Source organism: Pezoporus occidentalis, unplaced genomic scaffold, assembly GCF_034315485.1.
Source record: "Pezoporus occidentalis ecotype Australia unplaced genomic scaffold, CSIRO_AGI_Poc_V1 ctg211, whole genome shotgun sequence".
NCBI lineage: Eukaryota > Metazoa > Chordata > Aves > Psittaciformes > Psittacidae > Pezoporus > Pezoporus occidentalis.
In genome coordinates this window covers 1,456,727-1,483,298 of record NW_026913976.1, presented here as the reverse complement: position 1 = coordinate 1,483,298, position 26,572 = coordinate 1,456,727, and the positions used below count along the sequence as shown (strand labels likewise).

Here is a 26,572-nt window from a genome sequence, read left to right as displayed (position 1 = left end):
CAGAGTTAAATCACATTCACCTGCTAGATTTACTACTACTATATGTCACTTCAGAGACGTCGAAGATGAGCACGCTTGGGTCTGAAAGCCTTTATACAGCTCAATTTTCTGTTATCTCCCCTTGTTGTCCTAAAGGAGACATTTACATCTCTCATGAGAATGCTGATCTCGTTCTTGCCTTCAAGGGTCTTTGAAAAGGTTGTATGAATTTCAGTAATTTGCCAAAAAGATAGGTGAAAAATATCTGTTCTAGAGCTGGACAAATGCTCTGTTTTTCTATTATATGATAAATTATCTGTATATTATATTGAGATTTTGTTAAACTGTTGAAGTGTGCACAAAATATTCTTCTGTTTGCCCATTTAAATTAAAAGGAGATGATCCCTGGGTGATTCTTTTGTCTTTTGTGGCTATTAGGGAATAGATGGATTTTTTCCAGAGGACAAGATGTATAGAGGTGAGCAAATCATCAGCATCTTGGAAAGCCATTGATCCAAATTAGATGTTTTGAGAATGAGTTGCCCTTTTGTGATAAAGAACGTGTAACCTTTTTACAACTTTTAATTGTATCTGAATCAGCAGCATTGAGTGTAGTAAGTTAAGAAAATTGATTTATTCAGTCTTCCAAAACAATGTTTTCTGTCCAGTGCTGTTTTAGCACCTGCAGTCCTCCCCAGTGGCATCCCGTGAAATTAGCGTAGAGCTCCTTTCATTGTATGCTATGCCTGTTAGCTGGGCAGCTATGGAAGTGAAGAGAGATTACAGTGAAATTCCAGTATAGCTGAAAAATTAATAAGATGTAACAAATCCTACTGAATTGTGGACCAGGAAGAATATATTTAAGGCTTTTCCAGTATGCATAAGATGGACACCCTGACCAAAGTACAGTCATTTGATTGGTACAAGCTGATTATGGGGATCCAGGCACAACTGTAGAAAATGAGAAGGACAGAGATCCAGTTAATAAGTAATTCCTGGCCATAATGCAGGTTTGAACAAACAGTACAGTCCTGCAACAGTAAGGACAGTATCTCAGCCTAAACACTCTCCAGCGTATTACTTCTTCCTCTCACCAAGAAGAAAATGAAAAACAAGACGAGCTTTCTCCAGCAAGGAGGAGAAGCATGTCCTTCCAGGTGTCTGGATAACAGTGCGTTCGGACAACAGAGACTACCAGCTTGGAAGCCCCAGCTTACCATCATGGCTGTGCTCTCCACCTTCTTTCTCACAGGCATGTTCTGCTTCTCTGTGGGAGTCTGCCTCATATTGTCTGCAAACAGCATCAGAGAAATCCAGGTTTGTTAGGGGTTATGTTCTTAGCATGCTATGAAGAGGAAACTGGGCCACATTTAGAGGAAAAAAGCTTTGTATTTTTGCTTCTAGATAAAGATGGCAGCAGTGGCTTTATGCCTTGGATACATGTCCAGCAGCATGTGACAAAGTCTCAGCATTGAGTGGTTGACTGGGTGGTAATCTCTAAAATATGGGTGGTAATTTCTGACCCTGCTGGTAATATTTGAAATGTTGCTATTATTTCCTGGTTTTTTTTGAAGAAAAATATGCTAATCCCTTTGATAGTGTTTGATATTAGAGGAACTTAAGTGTTTGATGTGGCAAAATCTTAAAATGCATTGAGATCTGATGTTTAAATGCTGCCTGGAGGCAATGTTGGTTAGACCTGTGGTGGCTGGAGCCAACACTCAGCACTAAATCCAGGCTGTTTGAGCGGGGTGGGCCATAGTGCACGTGGGCAATTGTCAAGCATTACTTGGTCAGCCAGACAAAGCTGCAGAAGTGTTCTTCACTCAGCATTCTTTTGTGGAGGAGAAACCGTGAAGGTTCTGCAGCAGTCATCAAAAGGCTTTAAAACATCTTTACACTAGGAATAAAATTTGTGAATGTTCATTGAGGCCAAGTCCTGATTCTCTGCTGTTGGTTTTTAACAATGTTTTGGCAGTCCAGAGTCACTTGGAAGAAAACTGTTCTGAAAAGGCTTGGAGCTAAAACATTAACCTTTTCCTATGTGCATGTCCTTTATTACAATACCTCTGCTTGTTCATGTCTCTGACAGATTGATTATTCAGATAAATGCTCAGATTGTTCAAAACTCCTGAAAATTCATCTAATTAGAATAAGGAATGCCGCTGTTCTGTTAATTTCACGCTAAAGGAAGATATATTGGTAAGTGGATGCAAGAAGCCAATTCAAGTTGATTAGTACCTCCCATTACTTATATCCCTATATGAGAAAATATACCACTCCTGCTGTGTAGAGCTCCTTGACCAGATTTTATTTGTACTTTTTAAAAACATGAAATACTCAAAATTGTACACCTTTGCCTTTTCTGTTCATCTTGGTACTTGTTAAAAATGAACATGATCAGGTTAACTGTGTCCGTGGTTGGGAGATGTCCAAGGAGAAGATGGGGATGAAGGAAATGGTATTTGTGGAGGTCACGTATCTCAATATCCCTCTGAGTAGCAAACAGTTCCCTTTTGCCTGGGGTTAGCTGTTGCTGCACTGAGCTGTCAAATGAGAAGGAAATCTGAAGCTCTGACCACCTGTCATCAGTAAATCCCTGTCATCTTTTTTATGAAGGCTATGCTGTTAATCCCCAAGGTCCTTGAAATAATTCAAGTCTAGCAATGTGATTCTGCAGTTTCTTTTGGGAAAAGTATCCTTCATTTCCTGTCCTAACCTACTGGGGCATGTTTCTGACACTGTTAAAATGCTTCATGTTCCACCAAAGAGATCTTATGCTTAGTAATACCTAAATGATCACTTAAAATTACAATGCAGTTTAAGTTGTAAAGTCACTTTAGGGTTGGTTCTTCAGTACTGAAGAGGCTGTTGAAATACTCTGTAATTCTACAGATTATATTGATGATTAGAAGTTTATTTAAATTAGTAAAGTTTTTAATAGTTTAATAATCCTCTTTACTGATTGTATTTGGCTGCCTAGATTCTCCTTTGAATCACAGCACTAAACGTCCCAAAGGGTTCAAATAATTGATGAGAGGCATCTTTATTTTTCAAAAAACCTGAAGGAATTAAGAGCTAATGGGTGCTTTTTGAAGTTTTTTGTGCATCTTGTTCTATGGAAAAGAAGTGTCTTGTCTCCATGAAATTATTCAGTCATTGCAGATTCATGGCCAGCCGTGCCATCTTGAATAAAGTAATAATCAAGCATTTTTATTTTAGGTTTCATTTGGTGGTTTAAAGTAAGTTTAATTTTGTGCCAAAATAACAGAACTTTTAATTAGGATAAAGACTAGATTGTAGCCGGTGTCCACTGAAGTAATTGCTTAGCATGAAGTTACCAGCACTTAAATATTAACTGAGTGCTCTCTTGCCCTCTCTTTTTTAGCAAGTAATAGGATTTCTCTTTGTCAGCATGAAGTCGTCTTATTGAGGGGATATATTCTTAAATTCTAGGGTGATGTTTTTATGTAGTATGGGCTCCAAAACTTCTACCAAAATCACCGTCGATATGTGATATCAAGAAGTGATGCACAATTGTTGGGTCGAAATGTAAATTTTCTTCTTTATATTATGAGATCTGCAGTATTTCTATCAGGTGCATCTTTGACCATACAGCTAACTATGTGTAACTGTGTGTTAAGATGCCTCTCAGGAATAATAAATAATAAGGTACAGAATTTTTCTGTGTTTGGTCTCTGCTTCTGTGATTGTTAGGGCCATTATGTCTAATAAGTAAGAAAGAGAAGAAAAATGAGAGGATAAATAAAAGGTGTCAGTCCAGTGTTGCATTTCTCAAACCTGCACCTTGTAGGGATGCTAACTAAAAGGACATTGTCTTTACAAAATAAACCTTCTCCTGGTGTTTTCAGTTGTCTTAGCCAGAAGTGTTTTAAGCTGTGCTTCTACTATAAGGTTAGGGAATTAAATTATTCTGAGTCTTCCAGTTTGCCATCTGGCTTTGGAAGTGAACAAGGAACAGGAAAAGGTGTATGGTGAAATAGCAGATCATGTAGCATTCTAAGAATGCAACTTAGAGGTCTAAAAAGGAGGCTAGACAGCATCACCTGCAACAGGCCTGCATAAGAAAATTGGAGAATGCAGTCATTGCATTCAGGTTTTTTACTTACAAATCTAAAACATGTTTTCTTTGGCTTAAAAGCAGCATTTATATACACACATTCCACACACGTCCTCCCAGTACATGTAATGATTATGCCATAACAATCTATCATTTCTATAAAAGGCCTCTTGTAACTCTCAAGACATGTTCCCTAAAATCTGTTTCTCCAGGTGTCCAGTCAGCTTGTTTGCACCCAGGTGCAACCACTTCTGGCTTTTGTACCAATCAGATACACAGCTTTTTAGAGTTAATTGAAAATGTTTCTGCATTTAAACATGCAGATTTATAGTTTCTCATGAACTGGGATAGGAGAGATGTGTTAAATTTGAGATGGGCTTTTGTACCAATCAGATACACAGCTTTTTAGAGTTAATTGAAAATGTTTCTGCATTTAAACATGCAGATTTATAGTTTCTCATGAACTGGGATAGGAGAGATGTGTTAAATTTGAGATGGGCTTTTGTTTCTCAAGCTCTATCTTCATACGTCAAGATTTCCCTACATAGAACTGCAGTAATGTGGCTAACTGTATCTGCTGTTCTGCACCACTGCAGCAGCCCAGGTGAAATTTAAAAAGAACAAAAAATAAAATGTTCAAGGGTAAGCCAGAGCTTCACTGGAACATTTTTAATTGTAGCTGTGTTACAGTAGCAGATCCAAAAATGAGTTTTTGTAGTCTGGAGATGGCAAGTCCACAGCAGAATTTGGTGAAGACTTTGGGTTTATGTACAGTGGTGTAGCACAGAAGGTGTCATCAACATATTCATTTGGATGTATCTCTGATGTGACCAAAATGGGCTGGAGAGTTAATTATTCAGTGGCATTTCAGGAGAAGGAATGGGAGGAGAACAGTAACACCGCCAAACTACATCAAAACCTCCAGGTTCTGTGCCTGATTGTTTTGTGACCTTGAATGCAGATTGAGAATAGTTACTGCATGCCCTTCACAACCTACCAAAATGGGACAGCCATGGCTCCATGCGGCGCTACTGCCAACAGCATGTTCAATGGTAAGTAGGTTCCTTCCACATCTGCCTTACTTAAAACTTAAGTTACACTTACTTAACACTTAAAACTGTTTCATTACCCCAATCCAGCTGAATCCTGATATTGCAAAATCTGTCTTTCTTCCACTAGTTTTGCTTAGCAGTGCTACTGTAGTGAACAGGGGGCTCTCCTTCCTTCTGCTTGATAACTTGCCCCTCATTTTGAAACTGAGAAAGATTTTTCATTTAGTAAGGCCCTCCTCAATGTGAATATATGCCAGGACTGAGGAACTGAGTCCCTGGTGAAATAAGGAATGGTGATTTAGTGTACTTCCTTGCTAAAAAAAAACCACATTCTTGTGTAGTGATGGAGAGTCCATATTCTACTTTCCCACAGGCACTAAGCCTGTGCATCCTTCTAAGCACACCCCTGTGGGAAGTGCTTAGAAGGATGTGACATATTCTTCACATTGGTTTGGATCTTTAGATCTGCATAGTTGCATTTTGTTCTTTGAATGCTGGAAGCATACATAGTCTTACTTAATTTGATCCCATGTTTGATCTTATTTATAGTAACTTTATGGACATCACCTGCCTATTGAGTACATTTAAGCTGAAATGCAGAGGGCTCTTAGCCATGAATACTGGCAGATTTCAGAATGGATTTCTTTGGGATGAAAGGAGACAAAAAATGTCTACAGACTTTTCTCACTTACCCCACCCTTTTTATCTGCCCCTCCCTGTTTTGGTTTTTTTTTTTGTGTGTGACCTCTTCCATGCAGCAGTTTTTGACAATGCAGCAGCTGTTCTCAAGCAGCTGAGCCCACCCACACCAGAGCAGTTGTGAAGAGCAGCTGTGTTCGGTAACTTCTAGATCCTTTTGATCTTCATCTGCCTACCCACCTACTCCTCTGGAGGTCTGATTCACTGGTCTGGGCCCAGACCTAGGCCAGCAGAGCTACCTTCCTGCAGCCCACAGTGTTCTGGAGCCCTGGCCGCAGGACAGAATGCTCCCTCAGAGAACTAGGGATATTAAGATTTTAAAATGCTGAGGGTAAACTTCTCAGTGTCTGCCTTGCATCTGTCCTTGGTGCACAGTGTGATGAAAGGTTCTGGCTGCTGGTGATGTGCGGGAAGGGGCTGATGTCTGAATCCTGCTCTGGTGGTTCATTTCTGTCCCTCTGCTGTAAAAGAGGATGCTTCCCATTCACTTTTGATGTCTTTGCTAGTTGTCTAATTGCTCTGTTATACTGTTTTGTAAAATGAGGAAGATATCCAAGTTCATGCTGTGAGAAAGGTTTTCAAGGTTTTCAAAGCTAGCAGTAAAGAGAGCAGTCAGACAAGCAGATAAGCAGGCAGAGGCTCAGAGAATTGCAACTGCTCTTAGTAAACTAGAGGCAAACAGCTGGGGAGGTAGTAGTACACAGAATGATCACTTACTCAGAAGAGCATGTCTGAGCCTGAAGGAGCTGCATGACACAGCTTTTGTAGCAGGATAAAAAAAAAATTAAAATAATTGATGCTTGTGGAGTTGAGTTGTGGTTTTCATGTTTCCTAAAAAGCAGCCACTTGCCATCTGTATCATCCAGCTATCCCTGCCTGTCATCTCATTGGGTGCCTGAGTGTTTGCATAGATGTTAATGAGGCCTATAATGTTTTTGACTTACGTTAAACTAATCTAAGTAGGAAAATATAATGGATAAAAACAAGAGCTTTTTGCCCACCGAAACAGGGATATCATGGTTAAAGACCATTTTATTTTTTTTAATTTTTTTATTCACTTGAAAGATACTTCAGTGTGACAGTTTTTGTTATTGATGCTGGCAATTAGAATGACTGTCCTTTACTCAGACATATTGTTTCTTGTATTTCCTACAGATACTGTTGATCTTTTTTACAATCTTAACTCATCTGTTATTCAAGTACCACTGCTGAAGACTGGAAACAGCTGGTGGACAGATAAAAATGTGAAATTTTGCAATCCAAAATCATACAATCTCTCTTCTGCATTTCCAGGTAAGAATGGTTCCACTGGTATTCCTTATTTTTCAATGGCTTCCCTACCCCTTCTCCCCTGTGTGAGGGTCTCCCATTCTGAGATGTTGCCTTTGGGAGAAGTGCTTCCCAAAGCAGTTTGGAGAAGCAGCTTTAGAGGGTGACTGACAGCAGAAGACAGACTTAACCAAAATATCACTTTTTTTTTAATCACTGACCATAGAATTTTTATTCTATTTTATGCTATTTTTTTTTCATCACTGACCGCAGAACTGGAAGAAAGTGGTTTCAGATGACTGAAGTTACCCCATGTCAACACCCTTCTGTACAGTTTCTTGTAATGCATAATCTGTTCAGGAAAAGAAAGGCTGCAGTCCACTTTATTTTTTTCCTATTGAAAACATCAATGAAGGAGAATTGTGTGTCACATCTTCATGTCTTTGCAGATTCTTAGGCAGTTGTTAGACAAGTGGGACTGCCTTCATCACTAGTTCTTTAAAACAGCTGTTTCATAGCTGTTGCCTTCTTATGGTTGATCTGTATTGAAGTGCAGCCAAAAGCTTCCTGTTGTGGATCAGGGCAGTACTGTGCACAGTGCCATATGCAAGAGTTAATTATCTAAGTTTTCATATGACAGACTCTAAATAGCATAATCTCTGCCATTAGACTGCAGAAAGGTGCATTTCTGGTTGTACAGGTATAAATTAAAGTACAAAAATGAAGGCAAGCTCCTCATTATAGAGAGCATGTTGCTTGCTGAAGAGGCAAGAATCCAGAATAAACAGTATTTTCATTTGTGGAAGGAACTTTGTTTTTCCTGAGCTTAAAGTTTCTGATGTGTAGCAACCCCTGGGTACTGGTAAACTCTGTTCATTCATGTTTGAGGTGAGTGAAATGTTTGGTTGAAAATTTATCTAGCATATATAATTCTTCAGTATCGGACAGTGTCCTGTGTCTCCTTCATATTTCATATCCTGTGTTGGTTGTGAGAAGGCCCAGAAGTCACCAGTGACTGACAGCCTGTCTTTCCTGGTTTCTTTCCTTTTTTTGTCAGGGACATCAAGACCTCCTTACTGGCAGAAGCCAGTATATTTTTTAGACGAGGAAGATGAAAAGAACGGTTACATAAATGACGACTTCATTATCTGGATGCGAGTGTCAGCCTTTGCTACCTTCAGAAATCTTTATCATTGTGTCAGACGGATAAGGCAGTTTACAGATGGCCTCCCAGTGGGGAATTACACTTTTCATATTTCTTACAGTATCCTTTCATGTTATCCAAGACTATTAGTTACAAGATGGAAGTGGATGGTATTTATATAGTAAAACAGCAAAGAAACTGAGAGAAACATCCCAGACTAAGTCACTGTGACAAGACCTAGTTTTTAAGGTGATGAGACACTATAAATAGATTTTCTTTCGCCTGTGCAGATGGAGCTAGGACATGTTATCAAATGGGAGCATATGACTTTGGGCTTTTGGATTTGGTCCACCTACTGACAGGAACTTTTGTGCTGCTGAAAGTGCACTCTCGCTCTAAACAGCACAAACTTTTCCAATTAAAACACTTATTTTGTCAGCAGTAGTTATGTCAAGATGATTATAAATTTCTGTCTCAGCCACTAGAGCTATGATTTTAAGTACTATAGCACATTTTTGTTCTGAAAGTTCCCATGTGGAGAGATGTAAGGTAAAATACAACATTTTGGGTAGATAATATATTAGGTAGAGGTGAGCACTTCCCCTCAATGAGAATATGTGGATCACCATCATTATCTAGTTGTTTGGGTTGGAAGGGACTTGAAAGATCATCTAGTTCCAGTCATCATGCTAAGCTGCCAAAAAGGCTAATTTTCAGCTGGGTTTTCATAGAAATTAACACAATACCAGTTACATAAATTATGAAACTGGAATTTATAATGTTAAAAAAAAAAAGTATTTCCATGTTCATACAGAGACTATGTTTAAAATAACTGGCTTTCTTACCACCAGCTGCTACAGAGTTTTGGGCCCAGAATAGCAGAGACATCACAGATCAGTTACAAGAATTTTTGCAGCAAATGCTTATCTCCAAGCTGTTTATGCCTTGGAAAGGGCTTTTAGCACTTTACTACCACTTCTTCTCCTGGAAATAATGTAAACTTCATTAGTGAAACCTTAACATCCTTCTATCGGATTTCCCTGTTACCAAATTCAAGGCAAGGAAGCATGTGATTCTTTCAACTGTGGTATGGAGTGGAGGAAGTAACCCATTCCTGGGAATTGCCTATGTGGTTTCTGGCAGCAGCAACCCTGGCAGGTTTTGTCACAACTGCTACCCACTTAAAGCTCAGAAAACAGAAATCATACTTTCAGTAGTAAGGTTCCCTAGCTTTCTGAACAAAGGCAAAGGTGTGCTGTGAGAGAGGAACATGCAGCGCTGACCTTTCATTCTTTCCCCTGAGTGATGGATTTCTTTCAGAGACAGTTTTGGTGAACATAGGCAAATTGAGGGCTATTCCATCATCCAGAACCAAACTTACCTGAGGCTGCATTCTTACTATAATCTATATGTGCTCCTAGGAAACTGGTAGTGAGATGGACTTAAGTCAACAGATAGTATGGTGGGTTGAAATTGCAATGGCAAAGAAATTATGTGGTACTAATGTCTGGCTGGAAGTAAGGGTCTGTATGCATTTCTCAGCCCTTAATTCAGAAAGTATTTCTTTTGACTTAAATGGAGCTTTGAATGGGTAGAAAGTGTGGTCTTGATACAACAAAAAGCTTGAGCAGGTAGAACTCCGTGCTAAAATCTGTTTGTTGGCCACATGTGGGCTGACTGGCTTGGCTTAGGTTTTATATACCTTTTTCAGCTATCCTGAAAAAGCAACTGATTTAGCACAGCATATTCATCACAGTTTGATACCTGAGTAATGACTGAATACAGGACATTTTTTAAGAGTTTCGAGTTTGTTTAAACCCTATTTATTGGTTTTACCTAGGTACTGAGGCTAACCTGCAAAGCTAGAGGGCATTAAAACACTGACTTAACAATTTGAATTATGATTAAATGGGAAGTTTAAATTAAAATCTCCTTTAATACTAAATATTTTAACAGAAACATTTACCTAATGTAACACTTAGGCCATGGTTGCACTCCTACTTACTCAATCCTTCCACACAAAAGTTCAGACTCTTACGTATCCTTTTCCCTTTCAAGCCCCCATTTCTGTGGTGTAGTGACTTATTGTCAACAGAAAACAAAGCATCAGAAGATCTGACAATATTCAGAAAGTAAACACTGCAGCTAATGAATAGGCTTACAAGTTTTCATGTTTCATGGTCAAAATGTTATACATCTAGGAGTTATTTCCAGTCTCTCACAAAATGTAGAAACAGCACTGAAGCATTCAGGTCAAGTATACTGTGGTACATCTGATTTTTTTTTAAATAATATGTCTGTTGCAAAAGTGCAAATAGAATAAAAAACTTTTAATTTATTCTTTGATAAGAATTCTGCGTGCCTTACTTCATTCTCCCCTAAGAAAAATCTCCATACTAAACCAAATAAAAATCACAGACTAGAACAAGAGAAGGGAATGTGGCACACAGTTTGTGAGCCACTGTCAAGGGCACCCACATCTGCTTTTAAAAGCGTCTCGAACACTTGGGAGCTTGTGACCTTTCACAAATGGCCTCTGGTGAATCTCTTTGCAGCCACAGCAGGTACTGTTTCCATTAATCTCTGATTCGTAGTTGTGCCATGAGCAACAGAAGTTTACAGCCTGGCCTGCTAATACACTCTTGCTTCATTAATGTTTATGCTGACCTGCTGGTGAGTGTTATCTACTTTTCCTGATCAGGGCTAGTCACCTCCACCAGAAAGCCGTAAGAAACGAGGTTCCAGTATTTCAAACCCTTACATCTAAATCTGTCAGGAGTTGTGGGAGAACCCTACTTCTCACTGGGCTAGACATAACAGAGCATGAAGCAGCACATGACGCAATGTTTCAGCTCATTAATCTAAATCACTTTAACAATGAGACGTGCTCCTAAACTTTTAAGTCCTTTTGAAAATGGAATCCCATGCAGCCCTCTGGAAAGCCCTGATGGGAGTTGCTGCCAAAGCTGAATTTAGGATTTCTGGCTCCAAACAGACCACAGGAACCTCTGTTTTTTGTTGTTTCGTGGGGTTTTTTTCTTCACCTTTTTTTTTTCTTTTAAATCCTCCAAGAAACTGCCTTTCAGGAAATGCTATGTCATCTGAGAAGTTAAGTCACAGTGTGATTGTGACTGATTTTATTCTTCATGAAGTATCTAGTAAAAATGTTAGTAAAAGAAGACTGGATAATGATGTATGTATTTCAGTGAGTCAGTGTCTACCAGAAAAGAATCCTGTTTAGAAAAGTCTAGTAAGTAGTGCTTAACAGTTTGCCAATTATCTCCCAGAGGTTTGTGCAAGAACCTGTTCTCTTGAAATGTGCATTGTCTTCAAACCCCTCCTCAGGAAAAACATATCTTCAAACAGATCTTCTTTCTGTTATTCCTGAAATCATCAAAGCCTTTGTTTATAAATGCCAAACATCTTTTTCATCTTACCACAGCTTTAAACACATCTTACATCTTTCTTGTACCCTCTGAACAGTGTCCTTGGAAGCTGCTGCTTGAGCTGTAGCAGTTACTGTTGCTAAATCTGAGTAACTCTGCCTTATCATTCAGGATTATGCTGCCCAGACCAGAGCAGCGGGAATAGCACCTTAGATGAACTGCTCCCAGCAGATGGAATCTGCCTTACTCAGAAGCATGGAAAGAAGTTTTAGCAACCTCCGTACAGTGCTTTTCGTGCCAGTGCTATGGCTATGCTGTTGGCTGGTCTGCCCCTTGTGCCAGGGCTTGCATGAACTTGCCTTTTCAAGAAAATGTTGTAGATGTGCTCCTCAGTGCCCACTGTGGGGAATATTCTATATGAAATGTTTATTGGATTGTTTTACGCTACTGCTGCTGCCACCTCTTGTGCAGGGGCTGAAACAGAAGAGGACCAGCCTAACGTAACAGAATGATAGCAGAAGCTGTGCTCTTTGCTGTGGCATGTGTCGGGATTGTTTCCTTTTGTCAGTTGCTGATATATCAGCAGGAGGCATGATTCTAGACAAAATCCAGTGTGACTTTGAATTCATCTATTCTGCTTATTAAGAAATTGTTAGATCAAATTGACCAGGGAAAACATACCAAGATTTGGAGAACAGAGGTATGAAGGAACCAGAGATGTTGCACTTTTGCTGAGGTACACATTGCTTTTAAAATACATGGGGTGTCATGACCAGTACTACATCTTAGGCACAGCACTGCTTTTGCCTTACACATTGGATATTATGAATTAAGATTATGCATCTTCGGTACAAAAGAAAAAAAAAGGATTTTGGTAAAACCTTTCAAAATTGAATTTTTAAATTAGCTTCTCTAGCAAGCATACTTCCACCAATAGTAAGTGTGCTTTTTTCTGTGAGAGATCAACATATGTAGCCTTATCCATTCAGTACGAAGATGCCTGGGTTTAAGATTGCTGAAAAAAATTAAGAGGTGTACCTGGAAAGTGCGGAAGTGTGGGTCAACAGCATCACTGTGAGTGCTACATCACTAAGCCATAGAAGATTTATTGTCACTATTTACACTATTTTGGCATATCAGAATTACTAAAGTCTTTTAATCCCTTCCCTACAGATGCCAGCACTTCAGAAAATAGCAAAATACTGAAAAAAAAATGCTTTTTTGCTTTCAAAGCAAAATGCTGTTTCCTTTGTTACTGCTACTTAAAGCCATCTATTGCATCATTGCTGTATATTCAGTCCCTTTGAAGTTTGCCTATTTCCTTCACTCAAAAAAAGAAGGATGTATGTCAGAAGTGGGTGTTATGTATGGTGGACTCAAATTAATGGATGCTTAAAGTACTAGAAAGTGTGGGGTTTTTTTCTCTTCCCCATCTTTTTTCTAGAACAGATAAAGAAGGACATTTTTATGTTTTTTTTTCTTATGTATATAAATATATATATAAAATATATATATTTATATTTAATAAACGGAAAACTGGACAAAGGATTCCTGTTAGTAGAAGTAATCTAAATTTACATGGTAAATATGGACTAAAACAGGTGAACTAAATGTTATGTAAGTTTCTGTGGTTTGTTTTGGTTTTTTTAATACATTTTTCCATTTGTAATTTTGAAGATGACAGTGTTTTGTCATCTAGAGTTCTGTAGTTCAGTTTTAACAGTGGCAAAAATATCTGAAGGTGAAAAGATCCATTATGAAAAACTTACATGCTATGTTAATCTCATTTCTAAATTACAGGGAGGTATAAGAGAGTGCTGTATGTTAATAACAAAAACTGTTGTACTACTTTTGTCAGCTTCATTTAGGATTGCATTTCATTAATGGATTCTTTATCTATATAGAGAGACATAAAAGTGAAGCAGGAGTTACAGGATATTTCAGTAGCACTTCAGTTACAGAAGTTTTCCAAATATTCCTCAGTGTTTACAGTTTCATGCATATACGTGCCATATCTGTCTGTGTTGGTTGGTTTTTCTATGTTCTAAACATAGACATTTGCTTATGTCATCTCATCTAAAAAGAAAAGGATGACTCCTTCATCTGAAAGAGATTTGCATGCTCACAGACCTATAGAATCTGGAAAAATAGGTTACATGCTGCATCTGTTTTATATAAACAGCTGTGTTGCATGGAGGTTATTAATAATAGTGTTTGGATGGGGTGCCTTGTATTTTAATAACACATTACAGTGTAAACGCTTTCTCTCCTTCTTTTGAGAAATCAAACTGATACAAAAGTAAAACCAAAAATTTACTTCAGGGAAGGGAGAGCTTGGAAAGTTTTGTTAATGTAAAGAGAGGTTACATACAAGTTTGGATTTAAGTTTAGATCTAAAATAGGAGAAAGCAGTTGCTTGTTGCATGATAAGAAGATGCTGTCTTCTTCAGTTGGAGCAGTATGGTATGAGAGACAGAGCTGGTTTGAAAAAATAACTGTAACTGCACCAGGAGGGAGAATGGTGAAAGGGGCAAAGTGCTGCTTCTGCTCTTGGATACCAGGGCAAAAGAATTTGGCTGAGCTGCTTAAGATGACAGTGCATCCTGACATGGCGTCTGGAAAACCCATATGATTTTGGGGAGCAGTCAAGTTAAGTAAAAAAACTGCTTGGTTTTCAATTGAAAGTTCACACTCTCTGAACTATGGTGCATAGTTTTCGAGCTAAGGTGTTTTGACTCAATTCTCTCTAATTGCATTATTCCCTACAATACCAAGAACAACTTAGTTATGCTCTGGGAGTCCCTTGGGCAGCTGCCTTTGCTTTGGTGGCCTCCTGTTCGCAAAAGAGGAATTGTGGAACATTTATTGTTTGCTATGTGTCCTGCTTTCTACCCAGGCCATAGGAAGCCAGGCAGGAAGAGTGGGGCTTGTTTGGATTTTTATGTTTGCGAGTGCATGAAAAAAGTTTTCTCCTTTTCCCCATATAGCCAAGCAGGACAGGAGAAGGATAATTGGGCTGATACCCGCCCAGTGCAAGTAGAGGCAATATTTAAATGATATCAAATGGTAATTGCCATAGGTGAACAATGGCAGCTCATGCCCTGGAAAGCTTTTATTTCAGACATCTGTAATCAAAATATCTGTGTATCTACTGCATATATACTGTGTGCTCTGTTGACAAACATATAGCATGAAACAAGATGAAAAAATGCCATTTAGTTACACTCCCACAGACTTTACCATTGTCTCTTTGCATTAAAGTGCCTAAAATGATCCCTTTCAAACTGAAACAAAGTTGTGAAAAAAATGAGGTTTTCTGCTGTGTCAGATCCAGCTACCCAAAGTTATTTGCCTTTTTCTCCATGATGTTGTGTAATGAACAGTTTGTTCCATTAACAGCTTTGTTAACACAGTTATAATACTGGGTTTAAGATGGGGTTAAAAGTTCCTGAGGTTTCTCAAATAACTCATATGAATCCCTGGGCTTTCTATGGACTGTATTATTAGTGACAGTGAACCTGAAAACACTGGAAAAAGAAATGTGTCAAACCAGAATGGTTAAATTAAAAAGGGAGGAAGTAGTATCTGCCCATAGCCCCAGTTGTCATAACAAGTTAACATCTGGGGAATGTGTACTGAGCCACTGTCACTTGCCTCTGAAGTGAAATGTGGCAGCTATTTGACAGTGCAGAGAGGCTTCACAACAGCTCAGGACAATAATAACATCTGCAGTTAACAACACTCCTCCCTGCAGTGCATGTGCCGAGAAATCGAGAACAAGGGAACCGTGTCCCCCAGTGCTGGGCAAAGCAGTGATTTAATGCTGGATGCTCAGGAAGGGCACTAGCAGTGCTTCATCCTGGTGGGTGGCAAGGTGTTTTGCAGTTGTGTAATTTGGTTGCAGTTTCCGCATGGGCTAGTGTTTGCTGGCCTGCGTTGTGCCATCCAGGTGTGGGGGACATCCAGAAGGAGTTTGCTACCCCTGCCAGGACGTCTTTGTGCTTGCTTGCAACCTATGTAGTGGTCTGAGTTGCCTGCAGAGTTAAACTGGAAGTGTAGAAAAGTAAGGGAGCAGGAAGAACTGGGGTAGTGCCGTGTGCAGTTTGTCTGTTTTGGAAGCAGACAAAATGAGATACGGTCACAAGAAAAGCAGCCCATGGGGAAATCAGGTGGTGGCACAAGTGCTTTTGCTGATCTGTCTTGGTTCAGATCCTGTGAATTTTATTTACAAACAGAATTTCAGCAGTAAGTGACTTTTGAAGTACAGTCACTTTGTGAAAGAGGGCCCTTGCTTCAGATCTTACCTTGGTCCTCTGCTCAGTGTGTTGCTTTGGCTGCTGCAGTGTTACTTTAAGTTAAAGTCACTAAAAAGCAAAAATAAAAGAATAATCAGGGAGTCATCAGCTAAACCTTGCAAGAATTAGAAGCCTATAAAGCAGATGGGTTTCTGCATCTAAAATCTTTCATTGTGTTGTCTTCTGATGACTCATAAACCATGGCTGGAGGTTGGCCATTAGAACCCAGGACTGACAAACACCAGTGGGTTTCACATGGAATTTTGGAGCCAGCCATGGCTGTTTTGACTGAGCAAAACAAAGCACAGGGTTTTATTTGCTGAGTTTAGTAAAGAAAAAAAAAAAAAAAATCCAGCGCTTACAGTCAGATTCCCATGTTTTAAGCTCACTGTTGCCAGTGCTCATGTGAGATTGAGCAGTGATCACAAAGTCTTTGAACAAGCATTCTTCATGCTCTGCCACTTCTGGCTTTGCAGTTAATCATAAAAGAAGGCACTGATCGTGAACAAAGGTGGTGAGATAAGTTGAGCTAAAGCTATGGATAGGATTTTATCTCTGCATATTTTTGTTAACTGATGAAGTGAATTAAATGCAAGAATTGCTTAACAAATGTATAAACTGTAATTGTGCCAATGGGTTTTAGGCTGTAGCTTGAGGAATTTATCATTCAGATTTATAAGTTCATAACTTCACCCCAGGCAACTAGTGGAAAGCCAAGTCTTAGCTAAAAAGGTCAAGAGTTGCTTTTCAAAAGGAGGTAAGAAAATGTGAAGATGGAACACAAGCCTGCTGGGCATTTTCATCATTTTAGGGTTGGAGGGGGGGTGGGGGGTGTGGAGGGAGAGAAAGTTGATTTAAATGGAATGTCTCACATTATACAGCTTAAGTAAATAGGCTAAGTTTTTTAATTTGGATTTGCCTTGAAACTGTCTTGTCAGGAATTCTGTTACCTACTTAACAGGTGATAGTAGACATGTCATACAAATAAATGAACGTGTCAACTGTAATTTCAAGTGTTCTCAGCTGTTGAAAGGTTATTTCCTATAGTGGCTTCAAATCAGTGGGGGGGGGGGGGGGGGGGGGAATGTGCCCTTCCTACAGGCGGGGGTATAATTTTAAAGTTTCAGGAGTACACCAAAGTTAATGGAGTTGTCCCCACTTTGGATCCTGGGCTTTATCTCTTTTGTGGACCAGCAGATCTTAAGCAAGGAGGCTTATACGTAGGTAGCCTAAGCTGTGTGTTTGTAGCATTGTCCGCACTCTCTCTTGTTCACTTCTGGTTTCATAAAACTTGTAACATTATTGGCAGGTTGGCAGGTTTTCCTCAGCCAGACGTTACTCAGAAGTTACTGTGGGGGACGTAGAGGCAGGCAGAGCACGATTTCCTTAGAAATTGATGGGAAAAGGCAATTCTTACATATTCAAGTCTTCAGTGTATTTGGTCTTCAGACTTCACTGTACTAGAACACTTGCTCTCGTACTCGGAAACACGGTATTTTGTTGATGCTGGCCTTGTCCAAAACTTACACTTTCTTAAATGGGACGGACATCACAGTGGGAAAGACTGGGATCTTTTTAGTCCCTCCCTGCAAGGTAGGTTTTGTCAGATTAAAGACTTAAATGCAGGAGCTGTGGGCAAGTGGCATTCGTTCCGTTCCTCTGAGGTACGGCTGGCCGTTACCGCCGCAGGGAGCAGGGTGTCTTGCAGCTGCCGCCTGTCAGCGGTGAGTTGCAGATTGTCTGTTGCTAGTGCCTCTGGCACAACCCGGCCACATTTCCGGCAGTCGGGTCTACTGCCACCCTCCTGCTTCTCGCCGGTTTTACCAGAGCGTCTATTTTGGTTAACTGGCCATGCCCTGCCCGCCCAGCTGCGGGACGCAGCCGCGGCCCCGCCGCCAGGAGCCTGGCTTTTGTGCTGATAGGCGGGGAGCTGAGCCCATCGGTGAGCAGCGGGCGGAAGGAGCGTTGCTCTTTGCAGCCAATGGGGCCCTGAGGAGCTGGAGGTAGGGCGGGACTTGCCTTGCATGGCAACGGCCGCGGGGCAGCGTACCTCGGACGGGTGGGGCTCGTTGGTGGAGCGTGTGATCGTCGTGTGGAGCGGTAACGGGCGGTGCGGGGCTGCGCGGGACCCTTGTGCTCCGCCGGGCCGGGCCGGGCCGGGCTGAGGCGAGGGGACGGTGCCGCCGGCCGCCATCCCCAGGTGAAGGGTTGAGCTGTGTGTGCAGCCGGGCCGGGGCCGGCTGGTGCTCGCAGCTGCTGAGCACCAGGGCCTTAACGTAGTTCCTGTGGGCTTTTCTAGGGGCGTCGATTTGTGAAAGCGCTGCCGCCTCAAACTGAATGCAGAAAGCGCGCTTTGAAGCTGGTGCTTTTGGTGGTGCTTTCTGCATGTTACCTTTGCCTGCGCGATTGGCAGCTGGGCGTGGGCTGAACGTGCTGTAGAGCGCTTGTAAGATGCTAAACACTTTGCACGTATGTACAGGGCTCGCAGGTCTCCCGTGCAGGAATCTGGTAGTCGTAGCCTTAGAAGTGACCCTAGTGTTGCATCAAACCTGCTTCAGTGCTGCATCTGAGTAAACAGAGTATAGTTTCATTTTATTTCTTTTTGCATTTGTTAGTATGGTCAGAAAACAGGGGGGTTTTGGGCCTTCTGTGTGCACACAGTCACTGCAAAATCAAGACCAGAGTCCCAGATCACAGGTGACACTGGGCAAAACTGTTAACATACATGAACCTAGCCTTGAATGGGTCCATCTAGTCCAGTACTCTCTGCCAGTGCCACCCATGAACTAGGAAACTGAAAACAAAACAAAACAAAACAAAAAGCTAACACAAGGTGATATGATGTGACAAATGCATCCTAGTTGATGCACCCTGTCTGATCTTTTCCAGGTTGAGATTTACATCACTGTCAACGTGTCTGCATCAATTTCAGCTGGTTTGGATGCCTTTATATGGAAGAGGCACATTTGAACACAATTTATTCTTTTGTAGAACTGAATTAGGGAAATAATTCCATTTTGCAAGCCTAAAAAACATAAGCTTCCCTCCAGTTCAGTTCACACGTAATGTGTGATCCTCACTGATTCATAAAGTGTCTGAGAGGAAAATGCTAGATTGATCCTGGCATTTACCAGGCATTAGCACTTCCCTTCTCTAGTAAAAAAGACAGGAAGTCAATGGTTCACATTTTTATGAGGCCTTTTGGATACAGGTTTCATCTGAAAATAGTTACGTTATTAAAAAGATGTGCAGTAATGTGTTGTAATAATACTTAATATAAATGTAAAATGCTTTTTGGAATAAATTCTGGGCTGAATAATACCTCACTGGACATATAGGCAAAAATTTTATTGCTTAAAGCTGAAATAACCTCAGAATTCAGGCTTAACATATGACTCAGTAGGGTTTTTTCTTAAGTATTTACTGTTGCATATTTAGATTGTACAATCAAGGTCTTTCTTTGCTAATTAGCCTCAAAATAGCTGGTAATAGAATCCACTTCTTTGATTTCCAAGGGGGTGTCAGTGCTATGAAGAAATGAACTTCATTTCATGGCAAAACTGGTTGCAGGTGTACCAGAGAAAACCCAGTTAAAACAGTGGTATTTTTATATAATTGGTTTGTACAAAAAAAAAAATGCTGTTTCATGTGCTGTTTTTCACCAAGTGATAAGAGATACACAGCTTGTTTTTGTTATGCAAAACTTCATAATACTATCTTGATACAGAACTGCATATAGCTAAGTGTAACTCTATGAACAAGTACTGTAAATACATTCTTCATGCATGTGTTTGTAGGTAAATGATCAGGTAAAGAAAATTAACTTTTTTTTAATTGTTAAATTTCTGTTTGGTTCTAGATGAAGATTCTTCATTAGAAGACATGCGAATCATCTGGGGTTATACTCAACATCTGAAGTCAAGCAAAGAGGAATGCCATGTAAGCATTTTTTTTAACTATAGGAATGAAGATCTGAAAATATTAATGTTTGAATTTCAGAACTTGAAAATAGTGAATTTGTCAAATATATCTTACAATGAAAAATGAAAGAGGAAAAAAACTTGTTGAAATTGTGCAAAATTGTGTATACAGCTCCTCAGAACTCTTACGTGTCGGACTGCCAGCTCTGAGAAGTCCTGCATCCAAGATCCTGCAGAAATCTGACATTTCGTAACTAGATAATTTTTCCTAAAAACACCCACCTTAAAGTATAATAGTGTTGTTCTCACAGGAAAGCAGCTTCCTCATACCCCCTCTCTTTTTAAACTGACAAAGGCATTCATCTCTAGAGAGATTTTTTAAACTCATTTGTGGAGGAGGATTCAACTGGTACAGAGCTGGACCTAGTCATTTGGACTGTTAGGCACCGATCCTGCAGACTGATAAATCAGAGAAGTCATTGGTGGTGGAGACTGACCAAAAAATAAGTGTCTCAAATGCACAGATAGATAGGTGTTAAGGGAAAAGATAAGCTATACCAATAAATGATTCGCTATACCAATATATATTAGAATCTCTTAGTGTCCAAAGTCTGCGGGCATTCCAGAAGATGAAAAGTTGATAGCATCATCTCTACAGCTGTGAGAGTATGGGAGTATATTTTTTAAAATGTATTAGAGGGCTGGTGTCATGACTTATAAAAAAAATATTATTGGAATTATTTAATGCTAACCAAAGCATACACATGCCTTATAAAAAGATTTGGAAGTATGTATAAGTTTTGAAAATAGTAATATAGTTGTATTTCAAGTTGGTCTTTGAAGTCAACTCAGTGGGAACTCATTTTTGCGGCAGCTTTATTAGTACTGGATATCACGTGGCTGTTTCATTATGAGTTTAAAATGTGATACAGATGCAAAAAATGTTAAAGGAATGAGTAATGGTATCAGTTTCTTGATACTGACAAATTTAGTATCTGCCACTGTTTGGAGTGGGAGTACTGCCAGTGGTCTAGTTTTATGAGAGAAGTTTGGTTTAATGATCAGCATTGTTTTTTGTTTGCTTTATGTAAGAGACCAGTTCTTTGTGTACATGGTTTCATCTTCCCCTGCTGTGTTGAAAAAGATGCTATAAAATATGCGTAGAAGCATAAATTATTTCTATTTTGCCATGAAAACATAATTGAAGTATCTTTGGTTTTAATCTGCTGTTAGGAAATGAAGTTTTGTTAAGATGTTGAAGTTTTTTTCCTTTACATCAAAGTATTGGATTTTGATCCCATTTAATTTTGGGAAATGAAGATAGCTGTCAAAATGACACTTCATTGTGGTTTGCTTTGATTACCAAAAAACTGGGTTGGAAGACAGCTCTGAAAATTCTGGAAGTCCATGGTGCTGGAGGAGTAATTTAAGTGTTTGGTGTTCACCAAGTGCCCCACTGTTTATTACAGCTATGTAATACATGCTTATAAATACCTCTAGGAATGTAAAATAATATGTTATGCAGCTGGCTGTCCAGGCTAGTAATGGCAGGACTGATGGTTAAATAGGTACAGAAGAAGGAGTGATGATAATAACCAACCAGGATCTAGCAAGCAGGGTTAAAAAACCCAGAAAGAACAAAACCACACACAAAATCCTTTGTGGATGTTACAACAAAGCCTGCTGTTAAGTTCAGCCCCTGCCCGTACATTGTCTGGGCAGATTCCGAGACCTAATTACTCCAGCAGTGTGCTGGACCTTGCCCCACCAAAATTAATATGGATGCTGTCCTGCATTAACCTAGTTGCAAAACTGGGACCTGACATTATGTTGGGGATCCGGCTGATGTGGGGAGAGAGGACAGGCTGAGGAAGTTGGGGCTGTTCAGCCTGGAGAAGAGAAGGCTGCGTGGAGACCTCATAGCAGCCTTCCAGTATCTGAAGGGGGCCTATAGGGATGCTAGAGAGGTACTCTTCATTAGGGACTGTAGTGACAGGACAAGGGGTAATGGGTTAAAACTTAAACAGGGGAAGTTTAGGTTGGATATAAGGAGGAAATTCTTTCCTGTTAGGGTGGTGAGGCACTGGAATGGGTTGCCCAGGGAGGTTGTGAATGCTCCATCCCTGGCAGTGTTCAAGACCAGGCTGGACGCGGCCTTGGGTGATACGATTTAGCGTGAGGTGTCCCTGCCCACGGCAGGGGGGTTGGAACTTGATGATCTTAAGGTCCTTTCCAACCCTAACTATTCCATGATTCTATTCTATGATTCTATGATGTCGTCATCAGAAATGTCACTTATTTGAAACCTCAGAAACTTCATGGATGCAGGAGGAGGGGAGGGGGGAGCTTGCTTTTAGTGTGTTATATTGACAGACTCTTCTGGTATCTGGAAAACTGCTCTTCACTAGTGACTAAAGAACTATTATTAGTGTCAGAATCTCTGAAATATTTTTGTGTCTTGAATAGTTTTAAGACAGTTTAATCCAGTATGATCAAATATGGAATATTTTAAGCGTATGGTGCATGCTTATTTTTGTGGTGTGTATGGTGCCAGGTATGACTTAAGACAGGATGCTGAGAAACTTTTTGAGGACAGTTAACATGAGGTCTTTTTGCTTGCTTGTCTGAAGGAAGATGACTTTCCGGAATTGTAGCTAAAATGCTCTTACATGAGTTGAGAGCTGCAAACCCTGTTCTGGCTGCCTTTTTACATTAAAGAGTTCTTGGACGAGTACAGTGCTTTTCTGTTGCATTAAACTGTGGCTGGGAAATCTCCTCAAGTTACAAAAATTTATTTGAGGTTTACTGAAATATGCAAATTTTTGCTCCCAGTGAATCAGTCTTCTTGGGCAGAAGGAGACACTGGAGTAAATTACCTTTTAATATTTTATATTACGCTTAGGGACGTCCTTTGGTATTTAATTGTCTTTGCCCCTTTTGGTTTTTGTTCCAAAATTGTCATTGTAAAACCTGAAGAAAAAAAATAAAGCAGAGGCTTGTTTGCAGTATTGTATTTCAGTCTGGAGAATATCCTAATTTTTGTTCTGCAAATGCAATCCTGAATGAATCTTGAGTATATTCTATGATCGCTGTTTTACATACACAGATGAGTTTATTTTTGTGTGTGTGTTTTACAGTGCTGTTGTTTCTGATATAGAATATTACTTTGGGTTCACAGAAGGAGCTAAAAACAAATCCTGAATCTCAGCAAGATTCCTGTGAATCAGACATTTTCATTTCCGTGTTATGAGATTGAACAATACATCAAATGCCAGTTAAGACAGGTACTACTTTCACATCTGTATGTACTCCTGTTTGTCTGGCACTGTTATCTGCTAGACTGCAGGGACTGTAAATTGTAAGTTCCTGTTTCAATTCCCATGGAAATTCTATAGCTTTATGATAGGATTCACTGTGGGGTGGGGCTTTGTGATAGATTTCACTGGACCTCTACTTGCAGTGAGCAGAAAAGCTTTCCAATTAAAAATAAATAGAGTAACTTAAAGAGGAGAGAATCATAAGTTCAGACAAAACAAGTAGACTTGATAAATCCCATGTGTTCTTGTGGTGTGTCAGGATTCAGTTTAGTTATTAGGCTTGGTTTTAGTGCTGCCTGGGTTTCACACCCTCTAGCCTGTAGGAAAAGTCTCTGCCATACCTGTGCTGTGGTGGTACCTGTCTGCTCCTCTGCATGGAGCCTGTTGTCTCTGTCACACCCTTTCTTAGCTTGAATGGTAGAATTTGAAATGCAGATAATCATAGATAATTGTAAAAGGCCTTTGTTCTTATTCTTTCTGGTCAGTTTCTTTATAGTGTGTTTTGTACGAAGGTCCACACCAGTTTTAAGGTCTTTTACTTGTACTGAGGAGTTTTTCAGTGGTTTGTCCAATTTTCATTTTTCCTTTACATTGAGTTCATTATGGGCAGAGATGACTGTTAAAAAGTAAGGTTCGTTTTTTGCTTCCTTTGAAGTATGAGGGAGTATAAAATATTACTGCCCTTTTGGGTTTATTTGCTCAGGCTCTTAATGACTTTATTGCCTCTTAGAGGTATGTGTGAAACTTGTCTGCCTTTTGATTTTCTTAAACTACAAAACCTGCTACGTTAAGGTCCTCATTATTTGAAATTCCGTCTGCTCTGTTTTCTTTGTAGCCATTCCTTATTTGTTCCTAATAATTGCCATCAAAAACTCTTGTCTTTTTAGTTCATGAAAGGCAAGCCAGATAGCTTTACATGACTTTGGCAACTAAGGAATGTCATTTAACTGTTTAAATGAGGTTTACCCTTTAAACAATTACATCTTACAAACCTCCACTGAAAACAGGCCTGCGAAATCTTGCTGTCATTGACAGGCCAGGGACCGTGACCAGCTTTTCAAAACTGTCACACTGTGCACTGTGACAGTTGTTCCACTGAACCTTTTTGCACCTGCTCTCCTCTCCTGAGCAGATTCATAAGAAACATGATATACATGAATGTATACCATGTAAGCAAAATAATGTGGAATCACGACTGCTCATGCTGAGAAACAGCTCAGGTGTCTGGTTTGCTTTCTCATAGTCAGGGATTTCTGGAAAAACAGAAACCTCAGCTACTTTCTAGGAAAGAATAGCTCTAATTCTCCACATGCTCTAGTTTTCATTCTTTGAAGTGTTTATACTTGGAGAATATTTTGTATGTATTAGATCTTGGTATCTTACATGTTAAGAGCTAATGTCCTTTCACAGCAAAATACTTCCATCAGTTAACAGTTTTTCCACACAAAAGCTCCATCCACAGGCAGTTTCTCCTCTACAGGGGGAACTAACACCTGTGTTATAATATTGTGTACAGCAGCAACGATGCTTCTACAGATACAACAGAAAAAAAAATGCAAGAACTTGTAGCAACCATAAGAAAGTAATTCCCAGTGTGCAAGAGGCAGTGTAAGATGAATGCTGAAAGTTGTTTTTTAGCTTGATGTGAAATGAAGTAATCACTGGTGCAAGATCTTCCACTGATTACAGGTAGTGGGTTTTATACTGCTGAAACTTCTTGTGGTAGCAAATGAAACCTTTTGCATGATTCCCTGAGTGAGTGTGTGGTGGTGCCGAGTGCCTGTTTTGGTCCTGGAAGGTGACCAGGCAGTGTGGCACAGCCCACCTTGTGTTCCCTGTGCCTGGAGATGCTACAACAGGGTTCTGGCAGTTTCCAGACACAGAGAATGGGTCACTACTAACTGTGGAAGTACCAGTAAGCCACAGCAGTAGTAGGCAGTTGTGCTGCTGGGCATCCTGCTTTCCAGGTAAGATACTAAAACAAAAGTCTGACCATTCTTCCTTACAAGGGCATTAGCTTAATTTCATTACCAGATCCTACTTTTTGGCAATTTCTTCTTATAGTAATTAAACATGCAAGTAATTAAACATGCAAGTAAATAAGTGGTATGGTCTACCTCAGAGCTGGGTAAAGTGACAAAGCATTGTTTTCAGTTACAAGGCTGCCTTTGGGTTTTTTTTTGATACAGACAAAAAAATCATCTTCATGCAGTTCCTGAAGGCACAGCAATACAGACCGTATTTTTGAATCTACTTCTGAGAGGTTATAAAGTAAAACTACAGAATGGCCTGAGATAGACCTCCTTCTGCGACTGAAAGGGAATATTTTAATTAGCTGTCCATACCTTTGTATCAACTGGTTTAGATGTGTATCAGATGTTTGATGCATAAAGCATGGATTCTGTTTTACTAGTAAAATCCAAGGTTGTTTTTTTTCCTTTGTTTCAGAAAGACTAAAGTAGTAGAATAGTTCATATGAAGGAGCCTTCCTGAGCAAAATGGATTCTGGCACTCTGACCGTTGGTGCCAAAACCCTGTGAAGCTGCAGCATGTTGAGGAGCAAGGCAAGTGAACTGCAAAAATAATGTAAAATTTTATAATAGTCTATAAATAATTTTTATATATTGTGGCATTGTATTAGTGTGAAACCTGACCTGTGGATTTCCACTTCCTTCAGTTGCATCCTGACTTTTTTAGACTTTGTCTTGCTTAAAGCTACTTACAAAGGTAAAAAAGCCAAAAGAATCACAACACTATTAAGGTGGACTGTGATTCTACTGTAATTTGACCATCGAGCCATTTGTGTAGTTACTCTAGGTACGTTCAGCATGCAGATTCTACACTTAAAAGCTGTTCTAGTCTTCTGCCATTTAAATGTGAATGTAAGTAGGAATCTTTCTTCCAGTGTCATATGCAAAACAATAGTGTTTCTTTCCATTTTACATGACAGCAGAGACAGTTTTTGGTATAAACTTCTGGCTGTGCCGAAAACTGACATCAGCTTCAAGCTTTGTATGTCATTTTAAAATCAGAATTTGGTTACTGATGATTTGGTTTCATGAAAGTGATTGTTGTGCGTCTCAAAGCTGAACCATGGTATACTTGATTACACTATCCATAACTGTTTTAAGACTTATCTAAGGAAAAATTTGCACAGAAAATTTCTAAAGGTGACTTTCACTGTACTACTGTATACGGTAAAATTCTTTAGTGCTAGTGTCCTCACAGGTCAGCATCACCCATTCTAAGTATGCATTCCTTTGAAGTCTTAGACATCTGATGTGTCTTAGCAGAGCAGGAGTTTCTTCAAGCTTGCAATGAGACAGCTGTGGTCGCCCAGTACTGGAGAAGAGAGTTTACTATAAGTGTTAAGTAGGTATGTTATGTTATATTTCAGAACAGAACACAAACAATACAAATGCTGAACACT

The 26,572-nt window shown here is 39.7% G+C and overlaps 1 protein-coding gene and 2 long non-coding RNA genes across 3 annotated transcripts; 2 read left to right on the top strand and 1 right to left on the bottom strand.

Annotated features, from left to right (window-relative positions):
- Nucleotides 1–527: 527 nt before the first annotated feature.
- LOC134164121 (cell cycle control protein 50C-like) lies at nucleotides 528–9,441 on the top strand. The gene is given in 9 exon segments (XM_062619563.1): nucleotides 528–1,296; nucleotides 2,072–2,108; nucleotides 2,111–2,181; nucleotides 3,436–3,537; nucleotides 5,022–5,112; nucleotides 6,967–7,104; nucleotides 8,138–8,344; nucleotides 9,259–9,364; nucleotides 9,366–9,441. Coding segments are annotated over 9 exon segments (1,041 nt in total). The 5' UTR covers nucleotides 528–1,083.
- A 1,814-nt stretch (nucleotides 9,442–11,255) lies between these two features.
- LOC134164124 (uncharacterized) lies at nucleotides 11,256–16,397 on the bottom strand. Its single transcript, XR_009965003.1, has 3 exons — nucleotides 16,268–16,397; nucleotides 15,915–15,974; nucleotides 11,256–11,379 (listed from the first exon to the last, which is right to left on the bottom strand). It is a non-coding gene; the product is annotated as an uncharacterized LOC134164124 (long non-coding RNA).
- Nucleotides 16,398–17,968: 1,571 nt separating this feature from the next.
- LOC134164114 (uncharacterized) lies at nucleotides 17,969–26,218 on the top strand. Its single transcript, XR_009965000.1, has 3 exons — nucleotides 17,969–18,005; nucleotides 19,765–19,844; nucleotides 25,591–26,218. It is a non-coding gene; the product is annotated as an uncharacterized LOC134164114 (long non-coding RNA).
- The last annotated feature ends 354 nt before the right edge of the window (nucleotides 26,219–26,572 follow it).